Source organism: Elephas maximus, chromosome 3 (genome assembly GCF_024166365.1).
Source record: "Elephas maximus indicus isolate mEleMax1 chromosome 3, mEleMax1 primary haplotype, whole genome shotgun sequence".
In the NCBI taxonomy this organism is placed as follows: Eukaryota; Metazoa; Chordata; class Mammalia; order Proboscidea; family Elephantidae; genus Elephas; species Elephas maximus.
In genome coordinates this window covers 56,089,601-56,107,673 of record NC_064821.1, presented here as the reverse complement: position 1 = coordinate 56,107,673, position 18,073 = coordinate 56,089,601, and the positions used below count along the sequence as shown (strand labels likewise).

The window sequence follows — 18,073 nt, the reverse complement described above, 5'->3', positions numbered from 1 at the left end:
AAAAAGAAAGACTCTGAAAAAGGCTAGAAGTCAGGACTGGAACCTTCCAATCTGTTCTGGCCCCGAACTCCCATCAGAGCAGACCAATGCTCGTGTTGGGTCTCATCAGGTAGGACATTGGCACCCATGGCCCTTGGCTACTGGACTACCTCTAGAGCAAGAAGCCTGTGTTTCCCATCCCAAAAATCTCAGTGGTAACCAGCTCCTCCTGTGAGGACCCCAATAGCATTTAGGAATAAAGCAAAAAAAAAAAAAAATCTCAAGTAGAACCAATCTACATCAGCAAAATATGGTCTAAATCTATCAGGTAAAAAAGTCTCCGTACCTTTAAAGTTTGTCACTTGCCATTTCGAGTCCAGACGTCCAATCCATAGAGACTCCTCCACACAACTTTTGTATCGATTTATTTATGTCATCCCTGCTTGATTTATGTCAGCAGTGTAGTAGGACATTGTCCAGTTTAGGCAGAGACTTAAACCCCGGTAGGGCTGCCCATCTCCAATGCTGCGGGTTAATCCACCTCCCTGGCTACCCCAGGGAGGGAAGCATCCGAAATCATATCACCCCAGGTTTGATTCTACAGGGTCACTGTCAGGTCCAAGAAATTAACTCCTGGGCAAACATTATCTAATAAATTAAAAAAAAAAATCAGAATTCAGAAATTGAGAGACAAGGTCTGTACGGGCATAGTGAGGCCATGAATTCGGTGGTTTGCCTTTTAATACAGATTTGGTTAGTCTGTTTGAGGGCTCCATTTCCCACAAAACATTCTCCTTCCTCTGTTACCCCGACACTAAGGGTAGACTTTCCAACTTAATTAACAGAGTCACTGTAGGGCACAAGCTATAGTTCTAAAATTCCGTCTTCAAGGAAGTCTGGGCTTTATTAGTGTGTCTCAAAGGTCATTTCCTTTGCTCCACTGTGACCAAAAAAAATCAGAGACAAGTATTTACACAGAACCTACTAAAAAGCAGAAAATGTGCTAGATGTCAGAGACCCAGTAAGGCAACCCCTGCTAAAGAGGACAGCCCAGCCAGCTGGGAGAAGACAGATAAACAAATCACAGTAGCCATACTAGTTGTATGAGCAGTGTTATGGAAAGAGAAATGGAGTGATTGATCCTGCCATGGGAAGTCAGGAAAAGCTGCAGTGACTTAAAGAGTTTTCATGGAGAAGAGAAGAAGGGGCATTTAAAAAGTTGGGGGGTCTGACTGAGACTAGAAGGTCTCCGGAGGTCATGGTCCCCAGACCTTCTGTTAGCCGAAAACAGGAACCGTTTCCAAAGCCAACTCTTCAGACAGGGCTTGGACTGAACTATAGGATAGAAAATGATATTGGTGAGGAGTGAGCTTCTTGGATCAAATAGACACATGAGACTACGTGGGCAGCTCTTGTCTGGAGGGGAGATGAGAAGGCAGAGGGGGTCAGAAGCTGGCCAAAAAAAAAAAAAAAAAAAAAACACAGAAATAAAGTGTAGAGAGAAGGAGTGTGCTGTCTTATTAGGGGGAGAGCAACTAGGAGTATATAAAAAAAAAAAAACTAGTGCCATCGAGTATATAGCAAGGTGTATATAAATTTTTGTATGAGAGACTGACTTGATTTTTAAACTTTCACTTAAAGCACAACAAAAATTAAAAAAAAAAAAAAAAAGAGTACCTCATGTGTAATAATAGCAGGCAGCTGGGAAGCCAATTGGTGCAGTCAGAGTGCACATTTTAGAAAGCAGTTCTTTACCATTCAACAAGTGGTAATTGGGCACAGAAACATAAACTGTCAAACTCTATTTAAAAATATATATATTTTATAATAAAAATCGGGCAGTCCTTTGTTCCTTTTTGTAACACATTTATCTTACCATAAATATCAAACAGATATTCTGATCTTAGTAAGATATTGTCAACTAAAGTTAACGTAAGAACTTTAATGTAATAGTTCTTGAACTTGACACCTGGCAGATCAGAAAAGTGATTACCTGATTACATTTTCTCAGTTTCAAACTGCAGAAAACTTCTGTCAAGATTGTAAGAACAATAGATAATATCAACGCTCTCTTTGATTGCAAAATGTTCTAGAACTAAGACTGTTTCTCAAAAGTGTTGGAAAACACAGCTTAAGACTGGGGATATGTTGCATTTGCATACATTTGCCACCCTTTTATTAATAGTACACTGGGTATTCTTCTAACGACTAAAATATAGCCAACGTGTAAGTTTCTATTGTAAAGGAATTTATTTGTCATATTTTAACGTATAAGTAGAGGTGTTGAGATAATTTTGTAATTTGGTTAAATTATCATACAAATTTTGACTTCAGTAAAAGATTTTTCAGACTGAAAAAAAAAAAAAAAAAAAAAAAAGTTGGGGAACCCATCAGCCAAAAATTAGATAGGCCTAGAAGGACCCCCGAGGTCACAGTCCCCAGACCTTCTGTTAGCCCAAGACAGGAACCATTCCCAAAGCCAACACTTCAGACAGGGATTGGACTGGACTATGGGATAGAAAACGATACTGGTGAAGAGTGAGCTTCTTGGATCAAGCAGACACATGAGACTCTGTTGGCATCTCCTGTCTGAAGGAGAGATGAGAGGGCAGAGGGGGTCAGAAGCTGGCTGAACGGACACAAAAATAGAGTTGAGGGAAGGAGTGTGCTGTCTCATTAGAGGGAGAGCAATTAGGAGTATATAGCAAGGTGTATATAAATTTTTGTACGAGAGACTGATTCGATTTGTAAACTTTCACTTATAGCACAATAAAAATTAAAAAAAAAATTAGACAGGCCTATAAAACAAACAATGACACATTGCGGGGCTGACAGCCAATGTTACAAAACAATATGTGTATTAATTGTTTAATGAGTAACTAACTTGCTCCATAAGCTTTCACCTAGAATGCGCGCGCATGCGCGCACACACACAAACACAAAAAACAAAAGACTGATTACAAAACAAAAAAACCCAATGCCATCTCATAGAGACCCTACAGGACAGAGAACTGCCCCAAAGAGGTTCCAAGGAGCACCTGGTGGATTCGAACTACAGACCTTGTGGTTAGCACCTGTAGCACTAACCACTACACCACCAGGGTTTCCAATACAGACCTCTTTAAAGTTCTAAAAAGCAAAGATATCACTCTGATGACTAAGGTGTGCCTCACCCACACCACAGCCTTTTCAATCGCCTCATATGCATGTGAAAGCTGGACAATGAAAACAGAAGACAAAAAGAATTGATGCATGTGAATTGTGGTGCTGATGAAGAATACTGTAGATATCAGATAAACGAACAAATCAGTCTCCTTGTTGCTGGGTGCCGTTGTCGTTGTTAGGTGCCATGTACTCATAGCGATCCTGTGCACGACAGAACGAAACACTGCCTGGTGCTGCGCCATCCTTACAATTGTTGTTAAGCTTGAGTTCATTGTTGAAGCCACTGTGTCCATCCACCTCGTTGAGGGTCATCCTCTTTTCCGCTGACCCTGTACTCTGCCAAGCATGATGCCCTTCTCCAGGGACTGATCCAAAGTATGTAAGACACAGTCTCACCATCCTTGCCTCTAAGGTTCATTCTGGCCGCACTTCTTCCAAGACAGATTTGTCTGTTCTTTTGGCAGTCCATGGTATATTCAATATTCTTCGCCAACACCACAATTCAAAGGCGTCAACTCTTCTTCGGTCTTCCTTATTCACTGTCCAGCTTTCACATACATAGTCTTACGAGTAATAAAACCGGAATGGCTCCTTAGAAGCAAGGATGGCAAGACTTCATCTTGCTTACTTTGGACACATCATCAGGAAAAACCAATTGCTAGAAAAGGATTTATCACGTTTGGTAAAGTAGAGGGTCAGGAAAAATGAAGAAAAACCCTCAATGAGATGGACTCATACGACAGCCACATAATGGGCTCAAACATCAAAAATCGTGAAGGTGGTGCAGGACCAGGCAGTTTTGTTCTGTTATAATAAGGCCGCATGAGTTGGAGCCAACCACTAACAACAACGAGGTAAGCAGGTAAACAGAACAAATATAATTAGAATAATACACCCCCATTTTACAGATGAGTAAGTGGAATGGTTAAGTCACACAAATACAGGCCTTTTTCAGTTTTGCCATTTACTAACTGAAACTTGAGATGAGTTACTTAACTTCTCTGTCCCTTAGTTTCCTCATGCTGTCTCCTGTCTCACAGGGTGCCTATGGGAATTAGAGGCGGGCTACCAAAAGCCTCCAGAATGAAACCAGGTCCTCTGACTCCAAATCTCTCATAGTTTCCCACCTGATCACGGCTGCCCCCTCACAATTTTCCTATAACTCTAAGAATCTATGCAGCAGTAGCCAAACCCCACAATGAGCAGTGCAGCCATTCCCTTCTCATCATTCCTAACAAATCTGATCCTTGTAATGCTTACAGGCAAGGTACTGTGCCAGGGACTTAGCACACAAAGAGGAAAATGCCCTCCTGATGCTACCTGGGAGACAGACTAATATGCATAGAATTAAAGACAATATAGTGCTAAGACAGAGCTAATCACACAGCCATGAGAACAACAGGGACACCTAAGGCACTGAGAATCTCAGGACTTCCCAAAAAAAGAACTGGGTCTTAAAATTGTTAGTAGGAGCTACATTTTATAGTTATAAAAATTTAAATCTGCAAAGAGTAAGTTCCATAAAGCAGGCTTATCTGACTCATTACTATATCCCCAGTGCAGGGCCAACATCTCAGAGAAGTAATGCTTAATTAATATTCGTTGAACACATGAATGGTTATTCTTAAGGTCACCAACTTCACACCTGGGCTCAGAAAGAGAAGTTCTTAATTATGTAAAATAAAATTCATGGTAGATTTGTTTTTAAAGATTGTATATTAAAGGAATCTTTAATTGAGATTAATTTTTCCTGTGACTTTACCTATTGCTTTTAACGATTTAAGAAACTTTAAGAGGGTATTAAATTAACACTTATTGGGAATTAAAAATAAATAAAAAGTTGGGGAAAAAGAGGACAAAAACATGGAGACAGGGAAAGGAGAAGGAAAAAAGAAAAGGAAACCAAAATAAGATACTACCTAATCTAGGTCTGGAAAGCCATTTGAGATCAATTGGTCCCAATCCACCTGGAGCAAAGGAGAATGAAGAACACCAAAGACACACGGAAAATATTAGCCCAAGAGACAAAAAGGGCCACAAAAACCAGACTCCATCAGCCCAAGACCAGAAGAACTAGATGGTGCCCAGCTACTACCACTGACCATCCTGACGAGGAACACAACAGAGTCCCTGATGGAGCAGAAGAGTGGGGTGCAGAACTCAAATTCCAGTAAAAAGACCAGACTTAATGGTCTGAGACTGGAAGAACCCTGGGAGACATGGCCCCCGGATTCTCTGTTAACCCAGAACTAAAACCATTCCCAAAACCAACTCTTCAGACAAAGATTTGACTGGACTATAAGACACAAAATGATACTCACAAAGAATGTGCTTCTTAATTCAAGTAGGTACATGAGGCTAAATGGGCAGCTCCTGTCCGGAGGTGAGATGAGAAGGCAGAAAGGGACAGGAGCTGGTTGAATGGATAGGGAAATAAAGGGTGAAAAGGAAGAGTGTGCTGACACATTAAAGAGAGAGCAACTAGGGTCATATAACAATGCGTGTATAAATTTTTTTTATGAGAAACTAACTTTAGTTGTAAACTTTCACTTAAGGCACAATTTACAAAAAAAAAGAAAAAGGAGGAAAAAAAAAATCAAATCTGAATTTGAAGAAACCAGGAAGGGCTTTGGGGTGGTATGCTATAAAGACCAAATAATATTTAGTTGCTTTACCTCCTTTCTTTTCAAGGTTCACTACATCTTTCAGGATTTCCATGCGCCTGCCCAGGAAGAAGGAATCCTTTAGGCATGCCCTCCTTTGCACTAGCTCTAACTGTGCCGCCCAGTTCAGTGGTCACTGCCATATGTGGCTAGTGAGCATTGACACGTGGGTGGTCCGAACTGAGACATGCTTAAGTGTTAAATGCACAGCGTACTTCCCAGACAGTTCAAAAAAGAGTATACATTATCTTATTAACATATTTTTCATACTGGCTACATGTTGAAGCGATACTATTTTGGACACAGTGGGTTAAATAAAATATATTAGAATTAATTTTACTTGCTTCTTTGTACTTTTTTAAATGTGGCTTCTAGAAAATTTTACATTACATTTGTGGCTTGCATTACACTTCTGCTGGACAACACTGCTTTAGAGTCTAACCTTAAAATAAGATGCACCCCTGCTGTACATTTCATCTTTCAGCAACTAGCAACTGAGCCACTTAAGGACCTAAGGGGCGTGTTGTTTATGTGCGAAACCTACTCTGGTGGGCTCTGCCACGTTGGCACAACAGCAACTAGCACTTACCAAGTGTCTGATGTTAGTTTCAGGCCCTGCTCCAAGTTGTATTCACCACCTTACTTTAATCCGGTTCTCTAAGTCCCACCACCCAGCTGAACGGTTGTTACCAAAATTGCCAATGAATTCCACCATTGCAAAGTTCAATGATAAATTCCACATCCTTATTTCACTCAGCCTCTCAGCAGCAACTGACCCAGCTCAATGCTCCTTCCTTAAAGGCTTTTCCTCACTCGGCCTCCCATACGCCACTTTCCTGGTTCCTCTCCTACCTCCCTGGTAACGCCTCCTCACATTCAGTATTTGACTTCTCCTACAAATAGGACCGGTTCCTCTTGTTCTCCTGACCTCTTGAGGGTGGAGGACCCCACAGCTTGGTCCTCTTCTGTATCTACTTGGCCTTCTTAAGTGATCTCGTCTAGTTCCACAGCTTTATAAACACTGATATACAACTACCACTGGACATTCTCACTTAGATTTCGATCTTTCAAGTCCAAATCCAAACTCCTGATTTCACCCACTCAAGTCTGCTCCTCCAGCATTTCTCCTATCCATCCATCTCAGGGACTGCAGCTCCAGAGGATCAGGCTAAAGACCTCGAGTCATCTCTGATGCCTCTTTCACACCCTACATGGGCACATCTTGCTGCTTCTACTTTTTTTTAAACATGTCTTGAATCTTCTTGTCACCCTGGTCCAAATCACCAAAAGCCCTTGGCTGCACAGTTGCAATGACTTCCTAATCAGTCTCCATGCTTCCACCCTTCCACCCTGCCGTTTATTTTCCACATAGAAGTCAGAGTAAGCCTTTTAAAAACCAAAGTATCCTTTGCTCAACACCCTCCCATAGCTCCCTATTTCAAGGTGACATACGCCATGGCCTACCAGTCTGGCTCCTTGCTACCTCTGACCTCATCTCCTCCTACCACTCTCCCCTCACCCACACCCACCGTGTTGGCCCCCACTGTCCGCAGACAAAACAAGCACGCTCCAGCCTCAGAGCCACGCGGTAGCTGCTCTCTTGGCCTGGACAGCACTCTCACCAGTTTCCGCACTGCTTGCTCCCTCACATCCTTAGGTCTCCCTGCCCATCTTCATTTGAGACGCCTTCTCTGACCTGGGAAACCCTGGTGGCATAGTGGGTAAGTGCTATGGCTGCTAACCAAAGGGTCAGCAGTTCAAATCCACCAGGCACTCCTTGGAAACTCTATGGGGCAGTTCTACTCTGTCCTGTAGGGTCGCTATGAGTCGGGATCAACTCAGTGGCAGTGGGTGGGTTGGGTCTCTGACCTGACCTTTTTTTTGTAAAATGGCATCCCTGCTACGGTCACTTTCTATGTCCTTTAATCTGCTTTATTGTTTTTCATAGTGTGTTTGTTAAAGCATTATTTATTACTTATTGCCCATCTTTCCTCACTAGAAAGCTATACGAGAGTAGAAACTTCATCCACCGCAATTGTCCAAAATGCCTAAAATAGTGTCCCACACACGGATTAAAGAACAATCCCATGAGACAGGGCTTTACGGAGTCAGCCCCATTTTACAAAAGAAAAACTGGTTCAGAGAGATTATATAACCTGACTGCAGTCCATGGCTAGAGTAGTGAGTGGCGCCAGAATTTGAACTCAGGTCTATCTGGTCCAAAGGCACCACACTATCCACATTCAAAATAAAAGCTAAGGCTGTCTTAGGTATTTTTCTGAGGCAGCAACAGCATTTTCCAAGTACCTGACACAGGTCTGTTAAGATCCTCCCTCTACGGCCTCTAATCCTCACCACAATCCATGGGATGTGTCAGCCTTGCTGGATGCTCAGAGGTTAAGTGATTTGCCCAAGGCCATACAACCAGTAAGGGACAGAACTGAATCCTAAACCTGAAAGGGAGGCAAACAGGTTCAGGACAGTAGTAGATGGATGGCAGCCAGAAGCAGGAATTAATAAAGTTGAATAAAAGCTGAAAGGTAACATCACCTGTCCACCTCTGTGCCCACAGGCCAGGTTGGTGCAAGCCCAGATTTCCTAAGTAGCAGACCACAACAGATTCCAAAGTCCCGATCTTAAAGCTATGAAGAAGTACCCAAAAGGAAGTAATTCTTCAGCAGAGATGTATCACAGGCTGCAGGACCTCAGAAACTCTGTAAATTGCCATCTTGAGATAGTGTCTTATTTTGCATTTAAAAGGCCTCCATGGAGAGGGAATCAATACAATGCGCCTTTTACCTACAAGGAGTGGAATAGGCAGGGGTGGTGTAAAATTGGTGAGCCCTACTCTCAGAAAAAAACAAAGGGTAGAATCTCATGGAGTTCCTACTTCCTCCCTATTACTGCTTCTCCCTTTCATTTTTTCATACAACACTAAGGAATACAGCTCTTAGAAGGAACAGTACATCTGCCTTCAGGGCCAACAAGAAAGAGATCCCCTAGGCAGTCTTGGGAAGCTGGAGCACTAACTGGACAGAAAGCACACTGTCAGTGGCTGGACAGCCAAGGAACAATGCCTCACACTCAGAACAACAGCACTCTGCGTCCAACCCGCACAAGGCTCAAAAGACCACAGGCAACAATAACGACATGCTTTTTCCCTCCTCCCAAAATAACATCCGCCTTTAAATCGTGCTTTACGAAGTGCTTTACTTACTCTCACCACCAGGCAAGGACGATTTTATTAGTCCGATTTTACAACTGAGGAAAATGAAGCTGAGAGAGGGGTAAGTAGCAATGTGCCCCGAAATGAGACCTGGCATGTGAACCCATCTTCTGATTTCTACTGCCATCGACGGAGAAAAAGGAGCCATGAATTGGCAGAGGCAACCTATCTGTTCTTTTATAATGCCAACAGCAAGGCTCTGTCTAGAGAGCATCAGGCACACTGACATTGGGAGGATGAAACAAACTCACCAGATTTTATTCCAACACCCAAGGGCGCTCTCACCAAATGCTAGTCAGAATGTGGACACTCAGCAGAGGCAGCAAACACAATGCCTCCAGAGCCAAACTCATAATGTAAATGGCAAAAGCAGGCAGGAGGAACTTAATAGGAACATGGCGGCTGGGCCATGCTGTGTGCTGCAGTATGCAGCTACAGCTATAAACCAAAAAAACCAATCACTCATAGCGATCCTATAGAACAGAGTAGAACTGCCTCCACAGGGTTTCCAAGGCTATAATCTTTACAGAAGCAGACTGCCACATCTTTCTCCCAAGGAGCAGCTGGTGGGTTCGAACAGCCGACCTTTCAGTTAGCAGCCAAGCACTTAACCACTGTACCACCAGGGCTCCTTACAGGAATCCTAAACTAGCAGAGAAGGGCAGTGGTGGTTCACTGGTGGAATTCACACCTTCCTGTGGGAGACCTGGGTTCGATTCCCGGCCAAGGCGCCTCATGTGCAGCCACCACCTGTCCCTCAGTGGAGGCTTGTATGTTGCTGTGATGCTGAACAGGTTTCAGCAGAGCTCCCAGAGTAAGACAAACTATGACTTCCAAAATCAGTCAATGAAAACCCTATGGAACATTACGGCCTGATCCCGTTGTGCATGGAATCACCATGAGGCAGGGGCTGACTCAATGGCAGCTAACAAGATAGCAGAGTTGTTAAATCTTCTCAAGAGATGCTGAGCAAAAATAACTTATACTATCTCTTAACATTTAATCTGATGTTAAAAAGTTATTTCCCACTTATGATCAAGATAGTTCCCTAGGTAGCACATGCAGTTTGCAATCGGCTGCTAACCTAAAGGTTAGCAGTTCAAACCTATCCATCACAACACATGGGGCCACCATAAAAACTCAAACCCACCAAAGTCAAGTCAATTCTGAATCATAGCAACCCTAGAGAACAGAGTAGAACTGCCCCATCTAGTTTCCAAAGAGTGTCTCATGGATTTGAACTGCTGACCTTTTGGTTAGTAGCTGTAGCACTTAACCACTACCCCACCTGGGCTGCCAAATGAAACCTGACTCAGGGGTCACCATGAGTCAGAATTAACTTGACAGCAACTGTTTTATGATGAAGATTTCAACCAGCGTCTCATTTGTAGTTACTGTTCTTAATATTGCAACTGACGGGAGCATTAGCTTTTTGGTTCTTGAGCACTGAGTTCAAGTTTTTCAGAGACACACAATTTATTAGCTCATCATCTAGCAACTAAGCATTCTAAAGCACTTAACTAGTTAAGTCTCTGGTGAGAAGTAAATGTAAACGAACTTTTAGGAGAAGGTACAGGACTCCCAACAGCCTGGGCTGGGATCAACCCTGTGATTTCCTCTCTTGGACACCAGGGATGATAGTAAGTACACTTGATGCCGTCAATGAAGACTGAACAGGAAAATGAATATAAAAATGCACTCTGCCTGATGTGTAGTAAGCACTCAATATATTATCTCATAAGTTTTTTTTTTTTAAGTTCACCTAAAAAGGGTCTGCCAGATGGGGGAACTGGCAGCTCAAAGTCCATCCACAGGGGAGATGTGCAACTAGGCAGGAGAAACAGAACTGACAGCTGGAGGGTCATGAAAGCCAGAGTCCAAGAACTGCAAATTTGGCTCTTAAGGTCTATGAAGAGTGGTGACAGTCCTGACCTTCCCAGACTCCAGGCATAATTATGTCCTTCTGTACAATCTTATCTAAAACTGTACGTATTGACCATTCCTTTCAGAAAGGCCTGACTGCTGTTTCCTGTGCGTTTTATGCAGCCAAGAGTTGCGGGTGTGGGGTGTGGATGACTCACTGTGAGGGACTGAAGTGTATCCCGATCAGGGGTTAAGATTCTTTATCTGCAGATCACTGTGGGGATCTGTTGCTGATGTCTGTGGGGGCTGGTTTTAACCTCAATCTTCCCATCAACATCCTGCATAGACCCAGATGTCGAGAATGCTTGGCAGAGGCTAATAGAGTTAAAACACTTGGGAAGAGAAATCTCCATGGTTACCACTTTAAAAAACCATTTCTTTCTGTACTTTGGCCACAGACTTAAGTAGCTAAGCTCAACTTCTCCTAGGAAACCAACAAGCCAGTGGTGGTCCTGACAGGAAAAAAATTCTATTCACAGAAGCAAGAAAGAACACACTACACCTTGTGGAGGCTCTCTATCTGATACAGCCAGAAACTGGTGCTAACTGTGGGGGGCCTACTGCAGTGCAGAGGTGAAAGCTGGAAGGAAGGGGCTGGCCCAAGAACATGTTCGCGTCTTCAGATCTAGACAACAGTGACTTTTCTCTCAGCAGGTTTTACCAAAAGCTTTAGAAAGATATACTGTGTTCCCTCGTGGTAGAGACGAAAAAAGCAAGAAAGGCCTGTGACTGCCTGAAACTTCCAGCCCATGGCAACCATGGCAGCTCTCTCAAACACCCGGAGCACGTTGGGAACAGGCCCCCCAAGCCGCCTCAATGAAGAGTTGAGAAGCTACTAGTGAAAAGCTCATTATCCTCCTTCCTTTGAAACCACAGTGAAACAGGTGGCTTTCCAGAGCCCCAGGGGCAGACTAAACAGCACAATCATGTCTAAACTGGCCAATTTCTTTATAGAAAACCCCCTCTGAGGATGTTGCAGTCGCTAGGGCTCAGCCTTCCCAAAAGGACCAGAAGTAGCTGAGAGGCGGCTGCTTCAGGCATGGTACACCTGGATTTGTGCTTTCTGATACCACAAATCTTAAACTGCCTTTTTTCCTGTAAGAACAGATGTGAGGAGATCAGCACGGGTAGCCCACTACCCACAGCTGACTTGCACACATTTCAAAATGACAGCAGCTACAGGATGCACCAAAGGCACCCCAAGTGAGGTAGCAGCCACGCTTCAGGGAGAATGGCCTCATCTCTTAAAAAAAAAAAAAAAGAGCAAATCAAGGTTCTTATCTCCTAAATTAAAATCCAACTATGTCACTCTGTGGAGGGAGCCTTAAAGCTCTCCAATGCTTTCAGGACAAAGTCCAAACTCCCCAGTACCGAGTACCACAAGGCCCTTCTCCATCAGGCCCTGCATAGCTCTCTGGACTCATTTCTTTCCACTCAGCCCTGCCAACTCTTTACCCTCCAGCCAGAAGAAATACTTGTAACTCTCCCAACACTGCCACACTCTTCTCTCACTGCCTCCTTGTCTTTGTGTGCGCTTTGGCCCTACACCCTACCTGCACCTCCCAGACTTATCACTGCTTAATTCAACTGGTCCTTCAAATCTTAATTAAGGCATCACCTCCTCTGATTCCAGCCACGATTCCCTGTTTATGCCTCTTCCACAGAAATCACTGGCTTACCTGTTTGTGCCTTAGTACCTGGTACATAGTAGGCACTCAATATTTACTCATGCCTTCCTCCATACATATACACCACCCAGCATGCTGAAATGTTGAGATCAGGGCTTTCAATCTTTCCTGCAGGTTTGAACCCCTGCTGGATATTTGCATTTCTAACAAGCTCCCAGGCAATACTAATGCTGCTGGTTAGGGACCAATTCTGAGAACCACTAGTAAAGCTTGTTGTGAGGTGTCATTGAGTCTGTTCTGACTCACAGCGACCCTATGTACAGCAGAACAAAACACTGAGCCATCCTCACAATCGTTGTTATGCTTAAGCCCCTTGTTGCAGCCACTGTATCAATCCATCTCACTGAGGGTCTTCCTCTTTTTCAGTGACCCTCTACTTTGCCAAGCATGATGTCCTTCTCCAGGGACTGATCCCTCCTGACAACATGTCCAAAGTACCTGAGACATAGTCTCACTATCCTTGCTTCTAAGGAGCATTCTGGTTTAACAGCAGAGCAGTGGCTCTCAAAATTTATTATACATAAGAACCACCTGGGCATCTTGTTAAGATGTAGATTCTGATTCAGTGTATCTTTGGTGGAAATTCAAATTGTCAGCAGGGGTTCAAACAAGGAACAAATCAGTTTGAAGCCCTGGTTTAGATGCTTGGCTCAACGGAGGTAGAAAGTAAACACAAAATTGAATTCCTAGCCCGGAAGTCCAGTTATCCTTTTTTATCCTTCTAACATACTTAAGATGCATATTCTTCCCGTTAGCTACATGACTTGCCCTTGAGAAAAAGAAGAAAAAGCAATGGAAACATTTGAGATATAAGCCCAAAGCAAACATATTAAAAATGCCCAACACCCAAGTCTTCCACAGGGCCCTAAGTAAGAAGGCAGCAAAATGCCAGAGAAGGAGTTCAGTTTCCCCACTTACTACCTGTGTGACTTGAGCAAGAGAGGTTACTCTCTAAAACCTCAGTTTCCTTATCTGTAAGGGAGAGAGGTTGCCAATGCTTTATAACAACTACCAGTTCACTTCCAACACTCGGCTACTAACTGAAAGGTCGGTGGTTTGAACCCACCCAGCAGCTCCATGGGAGAAAAGGCCTGGTGATCTGCTTCAGCGTAAAGATTAAAAAAAAAAAAATCCTATGGGGCAATTCTACTCTGTCCTATAGAGTGGCTATCAGTCAAAATCGGCACACAACCACCACCACCACTTCCATTTATATATCATCTGCCTTCCTCTAGACTGGTTAGCTCCTTACCAACAAGATGGACTAAGCCTTTTTTTTTTTTTTCTTTTTCATCTAAACAACTAGTGAATATAAACTGGCTTCAAATCATCAGAAATTGAGCTAAGTGTTGATCTGGTTTTTCTCTGAAGCACAATGATATCTTCCAATTACAAAATGGTCTACTTGTTCCCTGAGGTTTGCTTAAGACTAAGAATACAGTTTAGTTAGGATCAACATTAACTCAATTTTACATTTTTATTTCTTCCAAAGGCAGTATAGTCTAAGAGAGGCATTTTCTTGGTGAAACCTAAGTTACATTCCTTAACTGTCCTCTGACTGGGGAAGTCACCCCTTGGAAGAAAAGAGGTAAAGGAACAAGTTTGTAGTAGGTTAAGTGTTCACCATACTAGCTAAAATCAAGTAACAGCCTATTTACAGAATACCTGAGGTGCTTCTCAAAGTCAATCTTTCCTTAAATGACACAATACAACTTGGTACTGAGTATTCTGAAGCTATATGGGAAACGACTTTAGACGTACTGACACATAAGAAATTCTAGCATGATGCTATTTTGTGTGTGGTATCGGAGGGCAGGATCACCAAAAGCCTCTACTTTCAAGAACTGGAGCTGTTTCTGGATTATTTGGAGTTCACGTAGTTCAATTGGTCAATGCTTATTTGCTGGTCTTCTCTCCACCAAGTTTTCCTGTTGTTGCTTTGCCATTCAACACTCATTACCATATGCCTGCTGGGAGACAGCTGTAAACCAAAGCTAAGACTTTCTACATACACAACTGGCTACATCTGAGAGATGTATATAGTCACTTGGCTTTCCAGTGCTGTGGACAGAGTGCTTCATTCCTTCCCTGACTCCCTTCCTTCAAAAGTGCACATTTACAAGAAGATTCTCTGTGAAATTCGACAAGGGGATCAAATTCAAGACAGTCCTTAAATATAAGCCCAAAGCAAACATATTAGAAATGTCCAAGACCCAAGTCTTCCACAGGACCCTAAGTAAGCAGACAGCAAAATCCTAGAGAAAGAATCCAGATTTGGGTCAAATCCCAGCTTTCTCACTTACTATCTGTGTGGCTTGAGCAAGAGAGGTTACTCCCTAAACCTCAGTTTCCTTATCTATAAAAGGAGGATAATGCCCTCACAAGTTATTTCTAGAATTTAATTATAAAGACGTAGAAGTGAACTTGAATTTTGGCAGTACTACTCATGCGGTCAATAAGGCAAAGAATGGGTTCCATCTCTGCACCTGGCACTTTTAAAGGGTTCTACTAAATACTGGACAAGCATTCCAAACCCCAAACCCATTGCCATCGAGTCAATTCCGACCCATAGCGACCCTATAGGACAGAGGAGAACTGCCCCCGTAGAGTTTCTAAGAAGCAGAGCAGCTGGTGGATTCGAACTGCCAACCTTTTTGTTAGAAGCCGTAGCTCTTAACCACTACCCCACCAGGGTTTTGGGACAAGCATTAGAAAGACCTAAATTAAATCTTAAACATCTGGAATTTATTCAGCTGTAAAATGGAAGCCTGGACTACCTATCTCTAAGCAAATTTACTCAAAATAATCTAATTCCTGATTTCTACTGCACACAACTTATATTTTCTTCACTAGCATGAGAAACTTATGGTCCCTTAGAAGCAAATAAGGAAAAGCCAAGATATCCAAGAAACTTATAATTTGAATCACATTCAAATTGTAGGCCAAGCCTTTTTTGCAGGAGGTGGTGGCATGAGGGGTGTCTGGCTGATTCATCCATAATAGTGGTAGGCAATAATGGATTCTACCTCAAATTCTGCATTCTATGGTACCTAGTCACTGCTAAGCACAATGCCTATCCCACACGAGACACTCAAAAATGTTTGTTGAATGAATACCTAGCTCACACCTGTTGCTCCCCATAAAATCGTTACATCACTTATTACTGAAACCAAAACCCAAGAAAGACGGTCACTACAGAACTGTACTAAATACCCTCCAAACGAATGAATCTTTCAAATTCTCAATTACGCTAAGTGGAAAAACATAAATACCATAAGAGAAATGCTGAGCCAGCGGAAAAAAAACTTCGAAGCCAAGTTTCAACATTCCGGTAGAGATACACCCATTGCTGCTGACAAGCACCCTCAAAGGCGCTAGGGGAAGAAAAATCCAGCTCCTGTTCTAACCTGGCACTTGGCTCTCCACGCCCTAGTCCCCAGACATAAACCCTTAATGCGGATGCAGCCACCTGCTAGCCAGCACTGCACAAATAGGAACACGAGGAGATCATAGAGGCATCTCTCTATTTTCACCAGGGTCACAGTAGAACCACAAACTCTGAAAAGACCAAATTAACCACGAACCTAATGGAACTGGCTGTTCCTGCTCAGGATAAGCTATTTTCCCAGGTATCTGAAAACAAACAAAAACTCCAAAAACAAGCGGAACAGTCCATTTCCCCCCTTCCCTCCCAGAAATGCGGGTATTTTACATATCGTACCCCTCCCCCTTTGATCCTGGCGTGCGCACTACGAGACCCTCCCCGGGGGCTCAGAGCGTTGGGTGCGTCCCCGGGGACAGGGGCTCCTGGGGCTGAGCTTTCGGTTGCCAGTGGGTTTCAGAGTAAAACTGAAAGAAAAACTCCCAGACTCCCCAACGCGGCGGAGGGCGCAAAGCGGTGGGGGGATTTTAGCTGAGAGTTGAGTGGCCCAAAACGGATTCAACATCCCCTCCTGCCTCCAGCTGCCTCCTCCTGCTCCTCCCCGGAGCCGGACACGCCGCCCAGGTCCGCGCAAACCCCCACAACCCCCCGCACACATGGTGTGTCCCTCCTTAACAGAGCACAAGAACTTTAAAATGGTGCCTCGGGCGGGGGGGCCCGACAGAAAGGAAGGGTAAAAGGAGCCAGGGACGAACGAGCCGACGCGGGGGCCAGGAAAAGAGGGTCTGAGTGGCGGGTGGGGCGCCCAGAGTGACGCGCACATGGGGGGGGCGTGGAGGGAGGCGCACCGGGCAAAAGTGAAGGAAGAAATGGAACGCGGCCCCTTTAAGAGGCCTTCACGGCACTCAGGGACCGGGGACCTCTCCTCCACCCCGGGCCCGGCGTGTGGGGCCCTTCCTCGGGGTCGGCCATCTCTAGACCCGCTCCCCAGAGGCTTCCCTCACGCCAGGTTACGCCCGGCCCTGCCCCGGGGCGGCGGCTTCTCCTTACCCCGCTGTCTGCCGCCTCCTCCCAGCTCTCAGCGACCTCCTCATCTTCCATCTTACTCGCCACTTTCCCTCCTCCCCCACCGCCTCCCCGCGCCTGCGCCCTGAAGCGAGCCTCCGTCGCGGGCGCGGGCACGCAAGGCTTTACTCAATGGACCCCGCCCCCTGCCTAGCCCGGAAGAGGTGCCCGGCATCCCACTAATATCGAGGTAGCCATTTTGGAAGAGGGCATCAGAACCAGAACATTGCCATCTTTCTTAAGGGCAACGAGTTATCTCTTGTACAGAATTAGAGTCCACGTGAATTCATCATCTTGAGTACGGTAGTGTGTCCTTTGGAACCATCTTTTCTAAGGGCAAGGATCCCTGGTGGGGTAGTGGCTAAGCGTTTGGCTGCTAACCAAAAGGTCTGCTGTTCGAACGCGCCAGCAGTCAGGGGGAGAAAGATGTGGGAGCCTTCCTCCCTGAAGATTTACAGCCTAGGAAACCCTATGGGGCAGGTCTACCCTGTCCTATAGGGTCGCTATGAGTCGAACTACGGTTTTGTTTTTGTTTTTTTCTAAGGGCAGGCAGGTACCTAAAACGTGAGTCGTAGTTTTCATAAACTCAAGATTATGGTTTCTTCAAACATCTTATACCTCAACAAAGGATGAAAAATGTCTGCTGATGTATAGAACTTTTTATTATTTCTATCCGATAAAGTGAAAATTATAGTATTTCCTGCTTATAAAGTCCTGTTCCAAGCTTCTGTTAACCCAAGTTTTATATCCTCTACCGTGAGATCAAAACGTTACTTTCACTTGGTAACACTGCACCTGAGCTGAGACAACCAGCAGAACTCCTGCCTACTAAAGTTCTCCTGGGTCTGTAATGATGGATAAATGCATTAGTATTACCTTAAAAAACTGTTTAGCTTCTTCTTAAACAGTGTTCGTGTCTTATTTTACTCCAGTATAGAAGTGGGAAGTTTGGACTTTGAAGATCCATTTCAGGTACTTCCTA

The 18,073-nt window shown here is 44.1% G+C and overlaps 1 protein-coding gene across 1 annotated transcript in view; it reads right to left on the bottom strand.

Annotated features, from left to right (window-relative positions):
- Nucleotides 1–17,202, bottom strand: part of SZRD1 (SUZ RNA binding domain containing 1) — a 29,312-nt gene extending 12,110 nt beyond the window's left edge. Inside the window, exon 1 of the mRNA XM_049878040.1 lies at nucleotides 17,077–17,202. Within this exon, the coding sequence (XP_049733997.1) occupies nucleotides 17,077–17,127 (51 nt within the window). The 5' untranslated portion in view covers nucleotides 17,128–17,202. The remainder of the gene's footprint in view (nucleotides 1–17,076) is intronic.
- Nucleotides 17,203–18,073: the final 871 nt, after the last annotated feature.